The 16,195-nt window shown below is 38.8% G+C and overlaps 1 protein-coding gene across 1 annotated transcript in view; it reads right to left on the bottom strand.

The window, feature by feature from the left end:
- The window catches only part of lrp1bb (low density lipoprotein receptor-related protein 1Bb), a 426,184-nt gene that overhangs the window by 152,396 nt on the left and 257,593 nt on the right, over positions 1–16,195 (bottom strand). Inside the window, exons 24-27 of the mRNA XM_034694098.1 lie at positions 9,322–9,522; positions 6,124–6,369; positions 3,292–3,489; positions 1,101–1,305 (exon numbers count right to left, since the gene is read on the bottom strand). Coding sequence (XP_034549989.1) covers positions 1,101–1,305; positions 3,292–3,489; positions 6,124–6,369; positions 9,322–9,522 — 850 coding nt within the window. The remainder of the gene's footprint in view (positions 1–1,100; positions 1,306–3,291; positions 3,490–6,123; positions 6,370–9,321; positions 9,523–16,195) is intronic.

Raw genomic sequence — 16,195 nt, 5'->3', positions numbered from 1 at the left:
TCCCCGCCCCGATCATGTGAACGCGCTCAGAGTGACTCTAGTTTGACTAATCATGTTGATAACCAGCTTCGTGTGACAGATTAGAGAAATCTCCTTTGTTAGGTTCAGTGAAGCCGGATCAGGAGAAGATACCTGGCGTATGTTGAACTCGCTTCGTAGTATATCCCTCAGATCTCCAAACTTTTTAATCATATCCAAGTCCCCCCTTGTTCAAATTTTACACCCGAAACCGAGGGAGCTTTTGTCATGTCGTCCTCCTGTACTGAATAGGCTGTTTAAGTGGTATGATTGTTTTCTTGCTTTTATTCCTTGTGATTTGTCTCTTTTATGTTTCATTCAATTTGTCTCGAACACCACTTTTTTCTTTTTCAGCCGCTGCTGTTTTCATATCAGCCTCAACAATAGAAATACATCGATTGATTGGTATCTGTCTAATCCAAACGCCCCACATTTTAGCATCAGTGAGAGCTTTTTTTGAAGATAGCTGATCGATGCTCACATGAATACTCCGATTCAGTTGAGACAGAATCATCTTAAAAATGACTTTTAGATGAAAAAGTGTGAGACACCGTGCAGAAAAATGTTCATATGATCCATGTCTGTGGATAAACAGACTTAATGGATTTACTATGTGTGCTGCTGTAGGCATTAAGCGTACTCTATTTTTCCATCAATCCAATTTTTCCTTTTCAAACATCTAAATGGGATAAACAGCCATTATTTGAACTTAAGTTGTAAGGTTAAAAAAAAAAAAAAACATGTTTGTCTTCAAATTTGAAGGACTTGTGTATTCTTTTTTTTCTGATTAGAGCATTTCGAGGGAACAAGAATGAGAGTCTAGCAAAGCACATAAGGCAGGAGCAATGGTTGGGGGGGTATTGGCTACATCAGTTGTCATTACTGGAATGGAGAGCACAGCACGGTTATTGATGCACTCTATATATGCTGCCTTAATGGACCTTAACACAGCGGACATCTTCATACATCAAGGCAGATGCGGAAGTGAGAAAAAGGAGGTTGTAATTTTACTCCATTCCAATAATCTCAGCGCCTGATGGATAGTACAGCTACCAGCATGCACTGTATGTGGGAGTGCATACCCCTGCCCTGGGTCAAGAGCGATGGCCCGTGGATGCTCCATGCCTCCTGCAATCAGTGTGGTGCGCATATCTCCATTAAGCTTGGCCACCTCAATTTGGTCCAGGTTGCTGTCAATCCAGTAAAGCTTCCCTGTAATCCAGTCCACAGCCAGGCCCTCTGGGGTAGCCAGACCATGCTGCACGACCACCTCAATCCCTGTCACCCCTGAAACAGACATTCAAACAAAGCAGAGCACAGTGTGATTACGTGGTGTTGACAGTCAGGACTCAAGGGCAGTGGGAGAGTTGGTTTCTTGGGTAAACATTCTTAAACCGAAGAGAAAACTTGGAGGGAAGCTGTTCTGTACGGATAGGACTGCTTTCCACGGGGCTCCATTATCCTGATAAAAGGGTTTCCCCGCAACATTTATAATCTAGTTGTTTACAAATATTCTCAGATGGTGGGGCTTTTATGTGTGTGTCATAAAAAAGTAGATCAGTCACAGCTAGGAGATGATTTCTTTAGCTCCACAGAGGGATATAAACACAGGAGAACTCAGAGAGTGTACCGCCACCCACCAAAAAAACTGAGTAAAAGAGACATTCTGATTCATCAGCATGAGGGGGCGATACTTCTCTACAAGAACTCATGATTTCTGGTCCTGTGACATATTTTTCTTCATAAATCTGATATAAATTTATAGGGAAAGACAACATCAACTCACTATTTGAGTATATAAAAGGACAGTGTGATCACAAACAGTGTGTTTGGCTGCCATTACACTTTCTGAAGTGAGCAAGTCTGAAAGCAAGGTGAAATGAATTGAGTTGTTAATCAGACTTGCATTAAGTGCTTTGATGGAAACACCCACGGGCACATTTTCAAGAGTAATATAACACTTAAAATAATTTCAGTAAATATCACTGGTAGAGATAAAATAAACAGGAGAAGATATGTTGAGTCAGTGAAAGTAATCAAATAAAAACAACACCTTTATATTCAAAATATTTGTCCATGATGAACATTATGACAAAAGATAAGACCTAAAATTCCAACTATGTTTTACACAAAAAAAAAGACAAACACATGAATAAATACAACATTGTGTAAATGAAAAACTGCAACGCCTCACAAAGACAAATGGCCCATTTATAATGATAGTATCAGACCTTAAATATAAAGACAAAGGATATGGGCAAAGTGTTTGTTATATGGAAGAAAACTTGAGCAAGTGAAATCACCTTAATGAGCGGTTCAGCAGCTAAAAGGTTAACAAGAACCGGATAGAAATACTGTCATAAAAAAGATTCCACATTACTCACTCATCAGCGGTGTAATACTGCCTTGGAGGAAGGGGTATGGATAAAGAGTCTTATGTGTTTTATTATGATTCCTTCAATTGAATTTTATTTATTTTTTGTATTTTTCTTAAAACATTTGAATGTGTTTTTAAAGTGCATTATGTGTTTTATTAAAATTATTCTATTGTATGTCATTGTATCATTTTAATTTTTAATTTTTCATACATTATGTATGTGTTTCAAGTACTTTTTTAAGGGTCTAATATTTTTTATTATGATTCCTTGATTGTATTTTATTAATTTTTTTCATTTTGTTTTATCATTCTCAGTTTTTTTCTGTGTTTTGGGGTATTTTTTTTTAAATGTCTTATTTTTTTTAATTATGTTTCTTTCATTGTAATTTTTTTTTTTTTACAGTGTTTTATGTTCTGTGTGTTTTGAATTACTTTACATCACTGTGCAGCACTTTGATTAACTAAATTGTTTTTTTAAATGTGCTTCATAAATAAAGTGGATCAGGGTTTCTAAATAGGATCCAGCATCATTTTGTCTTTGGTTTTACAATGCATGATTGAACCTGTACATATTTGCCTTATATGCTTCATGGCACAATATGAGGTATCCCACTGGGTTAATTAGGCATAGCAAATGAACGTACAGTATGTTTTATCCTGCATTGCAAAGTCAGCCCCATTGAAAAAAAATCTAAAAGGGTACAGAGCAGTGATATCAGCTTCTTCTGTTTAAGGGTTATCAAGTTAAGTGTAGGCGCTTCATTCCATAAGGGTCTTTTGTAAGTCCTGCAGACGTGTTTAACGACCCACATGGCACGTGGAGAAGAAGTTATTATATGTAACATAAGTCTTCAGATTCACAGCAGATGTTCGTGTGTGTGAGAGTTTTTACATACCACCAGATTCAGAGAGCCTTCCCCTGTAGATCTTATCCTCCACAACATCTGTCCAGTAAAGGAGGCTGTGGTTAAAGTGGAAGTCCAGTGCAATAGTGTTCCTCAGCCCAGGAACCAGCAGGCTGTAGTCCCGCTTATGAAGGTCTATCCGTCTTATCTCATGGCGGATTGAGAAGATGATAAAAGCCTCAAAGGGATCTGGCCGAAGAGATGGACAGGATGAGAGTCATGTTTTGTTTTCGCAGAGCAATGAGAAATGAATAAAAATAAGTAAAAAAGCAGTGACTGAGTATGCAGAGTGTTGGACTATGAGTAGCATGCTGTGACAGCCCTGCTCTTCTTCAACAGGAGTGTTTGATTGATTTATTGAGTTTATTTTAGCGGCATGCCTCAGTGTAAATATGCCAGAATTAGCACAACAGCTAAATTCATCTGAAGCACTTCTGGTTAGATGCAATCTATATTTTGTTCCTTTGTACCTGTGACATGTGCAATTACACTACAGTTGAATCTAATCTTTTCTAATCTAATATTATTCATGAGTACATGAGGTTTGTTTTTAACCAATGAGTCTGAGTGAAATAAAGCTATGATCAACGAACATACAATGATGTTTTCTTAATTGTTTTATGTAAAAAAAATTAAATAATAAAAATAGTAGAAAAATAACATTAAAACTTTCTACAACTACTACTACTACTTTTACTACCATTCCAATGATCAGGCTGTCTTATCATGTGCATTTAATAACCTCTCATGGCATCAATGACAGAAAAGTCTTGTGTTTTTTTCCCCAGTCTATGCTTCTCATGCACTACAGTCAGGTACATTACAAGATGAAAAAATCTCTGCTACTATTTCTAAAAGATTCAGGAGGGACTGATTAAAATTCCACTCTTGTTTGTTTTTAGGCAGAAGGAGGTAGTTGGTCCCGTTCCCTACCAATCTGCCACAGACTCACCTGGCAGGGTTCTGCACTCTGCTGAGCGCACTTCCTGAGATTTGATTGAATTCCATTAAATTCTTATGAAAATTATTAAGTTTTTTTTTTTTTTGTTTTGTTTGTTTGTATGAAGTGAAATCAGCAGGGGGAGAGAAACCATTGACCTCAATTTAGTTTCATGTATTTCTTTCACTCGGCTCGTTCTCTCTCACCGTTGATCCACTTTCAAACATATCTCACTGGTGTATACCGCCATGTAGCGCACATTTATATGCATTAGTTGCAGCCAAACCAATTTGTTGCCAAACACTTTGGGAATCGACACATTCCGGTTTTCAATTTTCTGAAAAGTAAATACATGTGTAAGTAGTCTCTATGAGAAATACGTTTGTAGAGCTTCTGAGAAGCTGCTAAATCTAGTGGCAAGTCCTAAAGCAGGAAACTCTGCATGCATACTGAGCCTCTCTGGGTCCTCCCACTGGAGTTGAACTCAATCAGCGTGATTATTTTTGCTTTGGAGAAATCTTTATTATAACTGAAACTAGGGAAACATGGATACTTACAGATTTAAAGTAATGTATCATTACAGAGAACAAACACAAAACACAGAACTGCAAAAATCAGACTCTGTGCAAGCCTTCAGTAGAAGTAGTCTGGACTAAATTATTTGAAGGGGACAGAACTGTTTACAGAACAATGCCAATAAAATGCTGTCCTTGCTTCAATGTCACTTTTGGTGATGTAAGAAAAATAGCTGCAATGATGCCAGAGTAAAGGGTTGTACTTCCAAATGTTTTTATTACTGAGAAGATCAAACGAGAGGGAGGGAGAGGATTTAGATTTTAAAAAATTCTAAAGTTTGTGTCATTGTTTGTGTTCAAATGAAGAAACAGATTCCCAATGAAGCCACTAGGGATGGGCTTTTCAAGCCTAAAATACTAGAGCTAGTATTGAAAATGATGTTATCACAATAAAAGATTTCATATCAGTTGAAATCCATAATTATCACGATAAATATCAAATCATTATTTCATTTCAATTTAAAGGCAGATTTTTGGTCCTGAGTAATAGTTGAAGAAACCAGACAGTTTGTTAGCTTCTGTCTGGATTTAGTTTACTGATAAGCTTCTTGAATCCATCATTTCTGACATTTCTGCTGTAAAGATTGGCTTTTTTGAATTGGTGTGTATGTGGTTTCCGGTACTTCCAGAGCCAGCCCCAAGTGGACCCTTGAGGCACTGCAGTTTTTAACACTTACGCATTGGCTTCAATTCTCGCAGTGAGAGGTTGCCACTTGCACTGCACATGAATTTCCAGCAACTGTTGCTAATGTTTTCTTCTTTTGGTAATTAATGCAGTTAGCATTCTTCTTCTTCTGTTACTTAATGTGGTTAGCAAACTGCACTGAATTTCTATATCGCCACCATCTGGCGGGAATAATGTATTAAAACCAGAAACTGGTGAAAACGATGACAAATTGTGCTTTTAAAATTAGATAAAATGTGCATTGACTCTTTGATTCATAAAAAGTGATTGAATATTTGGGCATTCATGTCCCATTCCTAGAAGCCAAACCATACTGATTGGATTCCATAGTTGTAGAATACCAGGATGTATTCTCCTCATGTATATTAAGATCTACAACTGTCATCAATCTGAAATAAAGAAGCTAAGTAAGCTGGTAAAAGAGTCTCTAATTAAAAAGTTACACTGTAACAGTTGTATCCATACATCCTGAGGTAAGTCCTGCAAAGCTGCATAAAGCCACAAAGCTCTGGTGGTTTGAGAAGGGGAGCACAATTCACTATCACTGCAGACAGAAACCCACTGCGAGGACTTAAACAGCAACACTTTCACAAACACTGAGAAAAAAAACTTGTGCCTGCTACCTGTACTGTGACAGCTGTCGCCGTCTGGGTCGAGCATCCATCCTGGATAACAGGAGCACTTCACTGTGGTCTTGTACTGCTCACACACTTGGCTGCACTTCAGGTGACGACTGCAGTAGTCCACAACCTCACATGTCTTGTTGCTGGAGTCCAGGTGAAGCCCAGGGGGACAGAAACATACAACCCCTTTCCCTGGTGCCACGGTGCACTGGTGACTGCAGCCCCCTCTGGCTACGAGACACAAATCTGGGGGAGAGAAAAGCCCAAATCCTTAGAGAGTGTGCAGGCACTGGAGGAAGGACTGTGGTTTAAAAAAAGCACTTGAAAAATGAAGTCATGTAGCGGCACTGTATCATTTCTGTATTTGACTCTCTTACAATCAAAGTAGTTACATTTAATTGAATGGGATGTATAAAGTTTTATGTTTGAACATCAGAAGAATGAAATACTTTCAACTCAGGGCTGGAGATCGTGATAAGAAAGAATAGTGCATTCACACTCTTATCAAGGTAAAGTTGTATATTTACAAAGAAAGCCTTTTTACAACACATTCTCTGTGGTTTCACCTGTAGGTGAATGGTTTTTATTTACATCACTGCTTCCAAATCACATCAAGACAAAGAGCAGTGTGCTTCATTTCTTTTCAAAGTGATAAAAAAGACAGGAAATTCTTAACCTTGTGTTCTTTGTCTTGTTTAAAGTTGTTGGGTTTTTTTCAGGCCGGTACACTTCTTATTGTTGGACGCTGCCAGGTCAAGATGAAAAGATATATTGCTAAGAACAATTCAGTTCTAGAATCTCTTTTCCCAATGTGATTAAGATGGCGTGTTCAAGGTGGGTAAGAACAGCCCTGACTCTCCCAGCAGGGAGGAATGGAATATGTGTTCACAGTGGTTAATGGTGGGTGTGGGTCCTGCTGAGCTGGTGCAAATCAATCAGACCCTCAAGGTCCCTGTGAACAAATAATTGTCTATGAGAAGGCAGGAGCCTTCTTTTCAGCTATGATAACAGACACTCAAAGGTCCTGTAGGGCGCCCCCGAGACTTGGTTAGTGATGCTCTAGAAAATGAACCTCCATGTTTACACTGCTGACTTCAAGAGATTAGATGCCTGAGGCAAGTCACACGAGATCCTTTTCTCCCCCTTAAGGTTGCTGGACAAACACTTCCTCGTCTGCCATCAAGAGAAATCTGTTGTAATACTTCATGTTCTGTCCCTTTGGTCTCTGAGACAAACACATACCGGTCCCTCATCAGGCTCTAAGCAGCTAAATTTGAAAGGGAGGATGTAGCAGAGATCCCACTGGGACTTGTTCTTCGCATCCCGTGATATAACATAACATGAAAAATGAAAGAAAGATTTAGCACAAGTGCAAGGAAGTGCCATAGCAGGTAACATACTGGAACCTCTCAAGTAAAAATCAGAGAATGTGACAGTAATTTCCTTCTTTTTTTCTGGAACTGCAAGCTCGACTAAAAAAGTGAAGGGTAAATGCTTCTTATTTGAGAGAAAAGAACTGCCACAGAGGAAGCAGCACTTTACATTCCCAGTGTTAATGAGGTTTATTTATTGCTTTTCATTGTTAGTTTTCTTTTCAACCGATGTCACCTCTTTCATTGTTTCCCTCCTTTCAAGCAAAGCATACAAATAAACTCCAAAACAATAGAGCACTGCACTAAAAGACAGTTCCTGGTAGGCTTTAATTTTTACAGCTTTAATTTGTGTCATCCATTTAAAGTTATTCTTTGAGCATATGGTTGTAATGGTAACATCAATTGTGTGACTGTTCATTATTTGAAATTCTTTGTATTCGATACCTTTGAACCACTATAGGTGCTTTTTGACCACAGGAATTTTCCCAAGGAACTGGGGACTTTTGGAGAAACTATGTGCTTTTCAACCACAATAACTTTCCCAAGGAACTAGGGAATTTGTGAGGAACTATGTGCTTTTCGACTATAGGAACTTTCCCCAGCAACTAGGGATTTTTTGAGGAATTATGTGCTTTTCGACTATAAAAACTTTCCCCTGGAACTAGGGACTACAGTATGTGATTTTTGTCTGCAGGAACCAGGGTCTAAATTTAGTTCTGGGGTAGTTAATCTTCCTCTGAAATCCCCTGCTTGGGGGGTAGTACTTTTTAAAGGAACAGGAACTATGGGAGGTGGGGCCTGCGTCGCTGGATGTTTCTATTTGGTACAGTAATCGTAGTGTTTTTATTTCACCCACCGTCCATAATGTCATTACACACAGCTTTGATTGACTTGTGTTTAATAGCTATGTAACAGTCTTCTTCTCTGAGCATACCGCTAATGCGTCAGTCAGTGCCTGGTGTCACAGTCTGAAAAGTGACACTGTAAACTTGAGACCTTGGCTGAAAGTGTCAGTGGTTGTCAAGTTTTCAAGAGCTCTTGAGACACAGAAGGAGTCCCCGGGGAATGCATCCTAGTTTAGTTTTTTTATTAAAATATTAAAATATCCCATAAATCAAGTATTTAATGATCATCTAAAGACATTTGTAAGGGATGGGTGAGGCTGAAAGTCAGCAAGTAACAGGGTCGCTCTTTAAGCTGAAACAGCGGTCGATGTCATCCATGGCTTTAAAAATCGCTTTAAGTTGAGTGTGTTCCTCAACTTAAAACAACAATGGGCCACAGGAACCTTTTAGTTCCTGGAAGAGTAGTTCAAAGAACTTTAGTTCCTAGAAAAGTAGCTCCAGTAACTTTTAGTTCCTGTAACTTCTAGTTTAAAAACACCCCTTTAAAACATTTTTAAATAACTTTTTAACATCCACTGAATACACATAACTTTCAGCACTTTTGGTCAAGAGGTTAAGTTCAAATTTAGGACACCATAATGATGCAGATAATTAAGAAGCTTATAATAATTGAGACCTTGACTGGCCTGAACAGAGCCCTAACCTTGACCCCAACAATCAACTTTGGGCTGAGCTGAACTGAAGGCCATAAGTCAAGTCAGGGCCTTGTCTCAAAACCTTGTGTAAAGTCTTCCCAGAAGAGTCCAGGCTGTTATATATTTATATAGAATCTAATCATCCCTGGGGGTTAAGGTAATGCATCTTATTTTCCGCAGTTAGACAGGAGCTACTGTATGTGTGGTTCTGGCCTTGTAGTGTATTGAACTGCAACATCACTTTTACATCTCACACATGACATGTACAGACAGAACAAACATTACCACATATTGGTCCTTCATCCGAGCGGTCTGGACAGTCCACTTTGCCATTGCAGATTTTATCAGGCGTGAGGCAGATAGAGGTGTCGTTGGCACAAGGGTACTTGGGTGGTTTACACACAGCAGACTCACAAGACTCTTCATCTGAGCGGTCCTCACAGTCAATGTCCCCATCACACACCCAGCTCTTTGTGATGCATTTGCCTGTAGAGAATGAGATGTGGAGACATTAACTATTTTTATGTACAAAATTAGTATTTCAAAGGGTTCAAAGTTTCACTGTAGTGCCAACCATGCAGTATCCATGTTGTAAGTATTCCTAGGACTTGAGTGATGCAGAGTTCACAGAAAACAGTTACTGCCTAATAAAACTGAACTTCAACCACAATTTATGCTAACATTCTCCACTTTGGGTTAGATAAATGTATCATTACTCAGTTGCTTAATCATATATTTGGCATAAACATTACAAATGAAAAAGTGTTCCCTTTTCCACGGGGGCCTCAATCAACTATAAACTTTCTCAGCTCTGTGCTGAAAAAATCCACACAGGATCAATATTCTTTGCACCAAGACCTACACTGGAGTGTAATTTGTAATTATCTCACTGTGCAGCTTAGAAAGAGAGAGAGGTGGAACCACTGAGGAAGGTGAGGAAGAAAACAACATAGATGTCAGGATGTCTCATTTTTGCACACAGGTGAAGCCGGGGTCAGAGCATATTCCACTTTACTGTTTTTCCATCAAAGCTCCATGATGGGGTTTCGGCACCCCACTGCTTATGCTTGATGCTGGATCAGTAGGGGGGTGAAGTGACTTGTGTTGGTGTGTAAATTATATACATGTGTTTGTATGTGTGTGTGTGTGTGTGTGTTTAGATTTGTCTGTGTGTATGTTATACACACCCACAGTCACATGACACTCTTGATTGACTCTTATCACCTTTGCGATTCCATTCAAGCTTAAGTGCTGTTAAATGCACAAGCTTCCTCATGCATAAAATATGGTTGACATCTGGGGAAGTAAAACTGTTCTATTTTAAGTGTCATCAGAATGTGTGTGTTTGTAGAGCACATGCAAATGGATGAGAAGGTTAATCATTTGTGTAACTGAATTAATTAAAATTCATATTAGCAATTTCACCTTGAGTGACACGGAAAGAAAATCTCACAGTTTCAACCTGATGAGTTTTATGTCAGTGAGTGTCTGTACGAAGCAAAGTAAGGGACAGGATGTGGATAACAGAGGTGAAAAAAAAATCTATTTTATTCTGGGAGTGGGATGGAGTGCTTTAGAGTCGGTTTATCAAGCATCATAAATGCTTTGAATTGGAGCGCCGGTGGCCTGGTGGTCTAAGCGTGCCCCAGCAGTCGCTAACCCAGCCTCGACTGATTTGCTGGAGGTCTCCCCCCAGTCTCTTATCCCCACTTTTCAATACTCTTTCCAAATATAAGAAACACTAAAATATCTTAACGTGAACTTTTCCCATTAATATTTATTTTAACTGATGGTAACTGGATTATCTTAGTATACTCAAAAGGCTTTATGAAAAAAGCTTTTTTTTAATGCTTTGTTGGTTTGTTTGTTTTATTCATTTTGTTTTGGGGAATTTTCAACAGACTTAATTCTATTTTTCCTTCAAATCTGAAATTGCCAAATGCGTACAGTTGTAGCTGTTTAGGCCCCTGTGACGACGATATGATTCACACTAAGGCCAGGCGATAAATCAATAACGATAATTATTGTGATATAATTTTTCTCAATATAAATATGACAAATGTTTTATAAATATTTAATGTATTTAAACCTGTAATTACACCCCCTGGCCACTAGAAAGGGAGGGGCCATTAATGTGCCTTCACCACCAAACATTAGACTAAAGAAAAACTAGCTATCAGAGAACTAAATCTCAGTTTCTTCAAATGTCACTCAGGACCAAAAGTCAGCGTTTAAATTATAGTTATCGTGATAGTTATCGATATCGACTGATATCAAAAATGTCATCGTAATAACATCTTTTTCAATATCACCCAGCTCTAATTGACACTATCAACATCACAGTCCTCATATCACACTTGGAAAATTGAGTTAACATCAAAAGGGTTGCACTCAGGTGGTTTCAGTCCTACCTGACATACTGTATATAGGTTTATCCATCCGTTTTTCTGAGACAGCCACTCTCACTTGGTTTCTCTAATGGGGTGTTCACACCAAACGCCAAAAAAATAATTTGCGTGAGTGAATTACGTGTTAGGTCAATGTAAAGACTCAAGGAATTGGCAATAGAGTCATACAAGTGATTTTGTTGATTTTATTCGCGCAAATTAAGTGAGTTAACACAAAACAGTCTTCTGTTTTTATGCATGAATTAAGCGATTGTTTGCACTTGATGTGAACGCATCATTGCAGTTCTATTCTGGGTCCCATGATCTTTCCTGCCTATCTGCTGCCTCTTGGGTCCATTATTGAGATATATGATGTCTGGTTCAACTGTTTCGCAGATGATGTATGAGTCTATTTGCCATTAAAGTATATGACCAAAGGTTCATTGCAGCCTTTGCTTGATTATCTAAAGGACATGCAATAAATAAACTTCCTTAACCTTAATAGAAGTAAGACAAAGGCCAAAGTGTTTGTACTTCCTGAACTATTGAATGCTAGCATTCTTGCTAGCAATAATAACATCCACTCTTTAGTTAAGAGTCTTGTTTATTTTGACAGCTTTTAAAATTTGAATCAAATCTGTTGTTAGGTCTACCTTGACTTGCAGCTAAGGTAAATGCCTGTCTCTATCCAAAAGATTTAGAGAGAGTGGTCCATGCATTTATAACAACTCATCTTCACTCTTGTAATTCTTTGTATGTGGGCTTAGACCATTCATCTGTTCAATGCCTGCAGCTAGTTCAAACTGCTGCTGCTCACCTTGTGACTGAAAAGAAAACAAGCATTTATTTTAAAATGTTTCTGTTGGCTTTGAAAGCTCTTGATGGATTGGCAGCACCTTGTGTTGCTGAACTTCCCATTTATACTCCTGCTAGTGCACTGAGGGCAACCAATCAGCTGCTCCTGGGTGTGCCTGAAACTAGGGATTAAGCTTGTGCAGTGACTACCCGTAACCTTTAAATACCATGAGCCCTGACTACTGAATGCTTTGAATCATTGTTGGAGACTGGTGTCTTTTCTTTGGCCTATCTTTTTAAATGACAACATTGTTTTCCCAACAACGTCAGCATTTTTATTATGTTGTATTGTGTATTGTTGTTCTCTTGTTGAACTTTTCTACTTTGAGTATTTTTACTGTGGTCAACATTGGTTGGCTTTAAATATGCATGCTCTAAAGTTGACTTCCCTTATAAAACTAGACGGTGGGAACATGTAATCTACATGCATTTCCCAGATTTACCTTACTACCTAGTGAAGGTTAAGCATTACAAGCTGTATGAGCCTGGATTCAGCATGCCAGTCTCTATTTGCTTAAGAAAGAGTTTCAGCTCCCAGTCAATCATCAGAAATCTTGAATTTGAGGAGAAATGCCAACATGTTTAGAAGCAATGGCCAGCTGTGGTTTACTTACAATTCTTTAAACTCTTCAGAGCTAAGCAAAGTCTAAGTTCAAGAGCACTCAAAGGTACAAAAACGTAGACATTTCTGATTAACAACAAATGGCTAAGTGCTGACAGCGATAATGATGGCAGAGACCAGAAGACTGCTGTTATAAGGTATGAATACCTAATTACAAGCCGTGAAGGATTGAAAGTGGGGTATATAAGTGGTGTATAAATATAATGGGTTTAATGGTTTCTTTTGTGATTTTCAAATGTAAAAATAAGATGAATGATTTAAAATGTCACCTACTCTACAGAGAAGGGTCATAAAAACTGCATGAAATAAGTATGCTAAGTCTTACATAAATGTACTTTAACACACACTAGCCATTTCAGAAACTCAGTTAAGGCTAATTTATACTTTTGCATCGAATCGACGGCGTAGCCTACAATGTGGGTCCGCGTAGCTCCCGAACCTACGCAGAGGCCTACGCACGTAGCTGACGTGCACCTCTTCCAAAATGTAACTACGCATAGAATCGACGTGGACCACAAGCCCTGTGATTGGTCCGCTCAGCGGCATTGTGTTTCCCGCATTTATATCACTTCCGGGAACCCGGACATCAGCCGCTCATCATCCGTGTATTTCATCTCCTCCTCTCTATTCTTCATGTAATCATGTCTGTATGATAAACAGCAACATGTATCAGCTGTAGATTAACATAACACGCTCTGAATCTTTGTGGAAAAGTAAACAGAGATCGTAGCGGGACTGGAAGCAGGCGACCGGCTATCAGAGAGACCACACTGCCCTCAGGCGTTTCGGTGGAGTATTACTGCGCGTCACGGACACATCGCCGCACAAGTATGTGGTGCTCATGTCCGCGTCAGCCCCTGCTGCGTAGGGGAGACGCAGAAGTATAAATCAGCCTTAAGATTCATTAATTGATACAAACTGCTTTTTTTGTCAGTCAGAAATGAGATTAAATGTGGTGGTGGTGTGGCAATACATTTCCAGCGACATATTCTCAGAATGGTCTAACGCTCTGAAGTGTCATCAATTTCTATTGACTTCAGGAACCATTGTTTAGTAGGCATTGTCGGGTCTCAGGGGAGTTAATTCTGATAGTCGGTTCAGTGCAGAAAATTACTTTCCAAAGACTTTTGAATCTGTCCTTAGTGAACCCTTCAGACAATGGGTCCATTGAGGACTTTAAAGAGGTACAACAGAGATTTTATTTCTATATGCAGGGATGGAAATAAAAAAAAACTTGTGTCAGTTAAATCTGGTAATACAATTGACTGGAAGTCATACTGTTCTGTGGCAAGAAAAGTGACAAAGGTACCTTCAAAATAGGACCAATGAAATCATACATGATGTAGAGAAACTGCTGGAATCTCTTAAATTATATAATGCAAGGAGCTGGAAATAAAACTGTTTCTCCCATAGTAGCAAACAGCATCTTCCTCAAGAAACCCCTAAGACTATTGCTCCCTCTTTTATTAATATTTTGTCAGATTGATTACGTAAATTAATAATTACTTGCAAACATTGACTTTATTGTGGTAATGATGAGTGGAAATGTGTGTGTTTGTAGTGTTTCAATTTTGTTAATACTGCAGAACTCCAATGATTGGATAACCTTAATGGCCTCTCATGAATGGCTGCTGGTGCTTTGGCATTAAGCCATGTTTTGAATGTAAGTCACACACACACACACACACACACACACACACACACACACACACACACACACACACACACACACACACACACACACACACACACACACACACACACACACACACACACACACACACACACACACACACAGACAGACTCACACACACACACACACACACAGACTCACACACACAAATGTTTACAGGTGTTCAGAGCACTATTTTCCCTTCAAGCTGATGGACATAGTTTTGTATAAACAGGTCCGTCTCTTTTTCATGATTGAACTTACCACTGAATTCCAGAATGCCCATAAAGAAAAGGTCACCCCATCAGTGTTTGAGTGATGTGGAACAGCAAAGGACCATGGGTATTAGGCTATAAAAGGCTTCTCATAAAAGTTGCTGTGTCTGACTTAACTATTTAAAGCCTTTATTGGACAATCATTTGATAATACATAAATCATCTACTTCAATGTTTGTTTTTATAATGAAGAGAGAATAGCATGATGTTAAGCTCAGGGGTTGGTTTGGCCAATAGTTTTATTTCATTATTTCTAATGACGGCTTTAGTTTAGTTATGATTCTCCAGTCTTTGTTTTTTTAAAGAGGAATAACTTGAATGTTCTTAATGAAAATGATTTGGATAAGGTAACCAAATCCTAATAAGAAGCATACATGTAGCCAAACTGTATTGTTTTTGGCGCAAGCTATGCACTAAGTAAAAGATTATGTATCTCAATCGAGGGCAGCTGTGACGAGAATGTTAACAAGGCTTTTCAAGGGGTTGCCATTGATGGAAACAACAAAGGTCAATGGGTATAATAATTGAAAAAGGAAGAGTGGAACATATTATTGGTGTGCTCTTTTCTTTTACACTAAGTACAACCTGCAGGTCAAACAAGCATTGGTACTACTGGAGCTTCTGTATAACCCAGCAATTTGGGCAAGCACAAGAAAATGTGACAGGTGTACAGGCTTCAATTTGTGCACAACAGAGGCAGGTGTTTGAATCTGAAATCATATTAATATCTTTTGTTGTAATCTGAATCTAAGCCTTTATCTTCTTGCATGCATGTTGCAATGGATTTCAATTTGGCAAAGGTCTCATGAGTCTCATATTTGGGTTTTATCTTGGATTTTTTAAATTTAAAAAAAAGGAAGTATTCTCCCTTTTCTCCCCCACCAGAATTGTACTCCTGGAGAGGGCACTCTGTTCTTTTCCAGAGGACGGAGTGAACTGCATCAGTGCACAGGGGTGTGACACTGCAGAATTACAGTGAATAATAATTGTGTGGTCTAACCAACCCTTCACCACGCGGCGTTGCTTCCACTTTTGATAATACTGTCAAGGGATGAGCAGAAAGCTGTGGCGCTAAAGACAGAAAGCAACCGGGTCCTCATCTAACCTTCTCCTTTCAGCTGCCGGGGAAAAAGTGAAACTGAATAGGCCACTTATATGGTTTGTTCTAATTGGTTGAAAAAGTACATGAAATCTTGCCTACATTGATCAGGAGTGGAGGGTGGTTAAGCTTTAAGAGCCTGTCAGAGGGAAGCCGTCATGAAAAGGAAGGGAGCCATTTGGCAGCTTTGTAACTGATATAAAAATGTTCACAGGCATGGAGACACATTCCTCTTTTCTTAAAGATAAC

This window comes from Notolabrus celidotus, chromosome 10 (genome assembly GCF_009762535.1).
Source record: "Notolabrus celidotus isolate fNotCel1 chromosome 10, fNotCel1.pri, whole genome shotgun sequence".
NCBI classification, from domain to species: Eukaryota; Metazoa; Chordata; class Actinopteri; order Labriformes; family Labridae; genus Notolabrus; species Notolabrus celidotus.
Note: the sequence above shows the minus strand (reverse complement) of the source record. Positions and strands in the feature narration are given on the sequence as shown.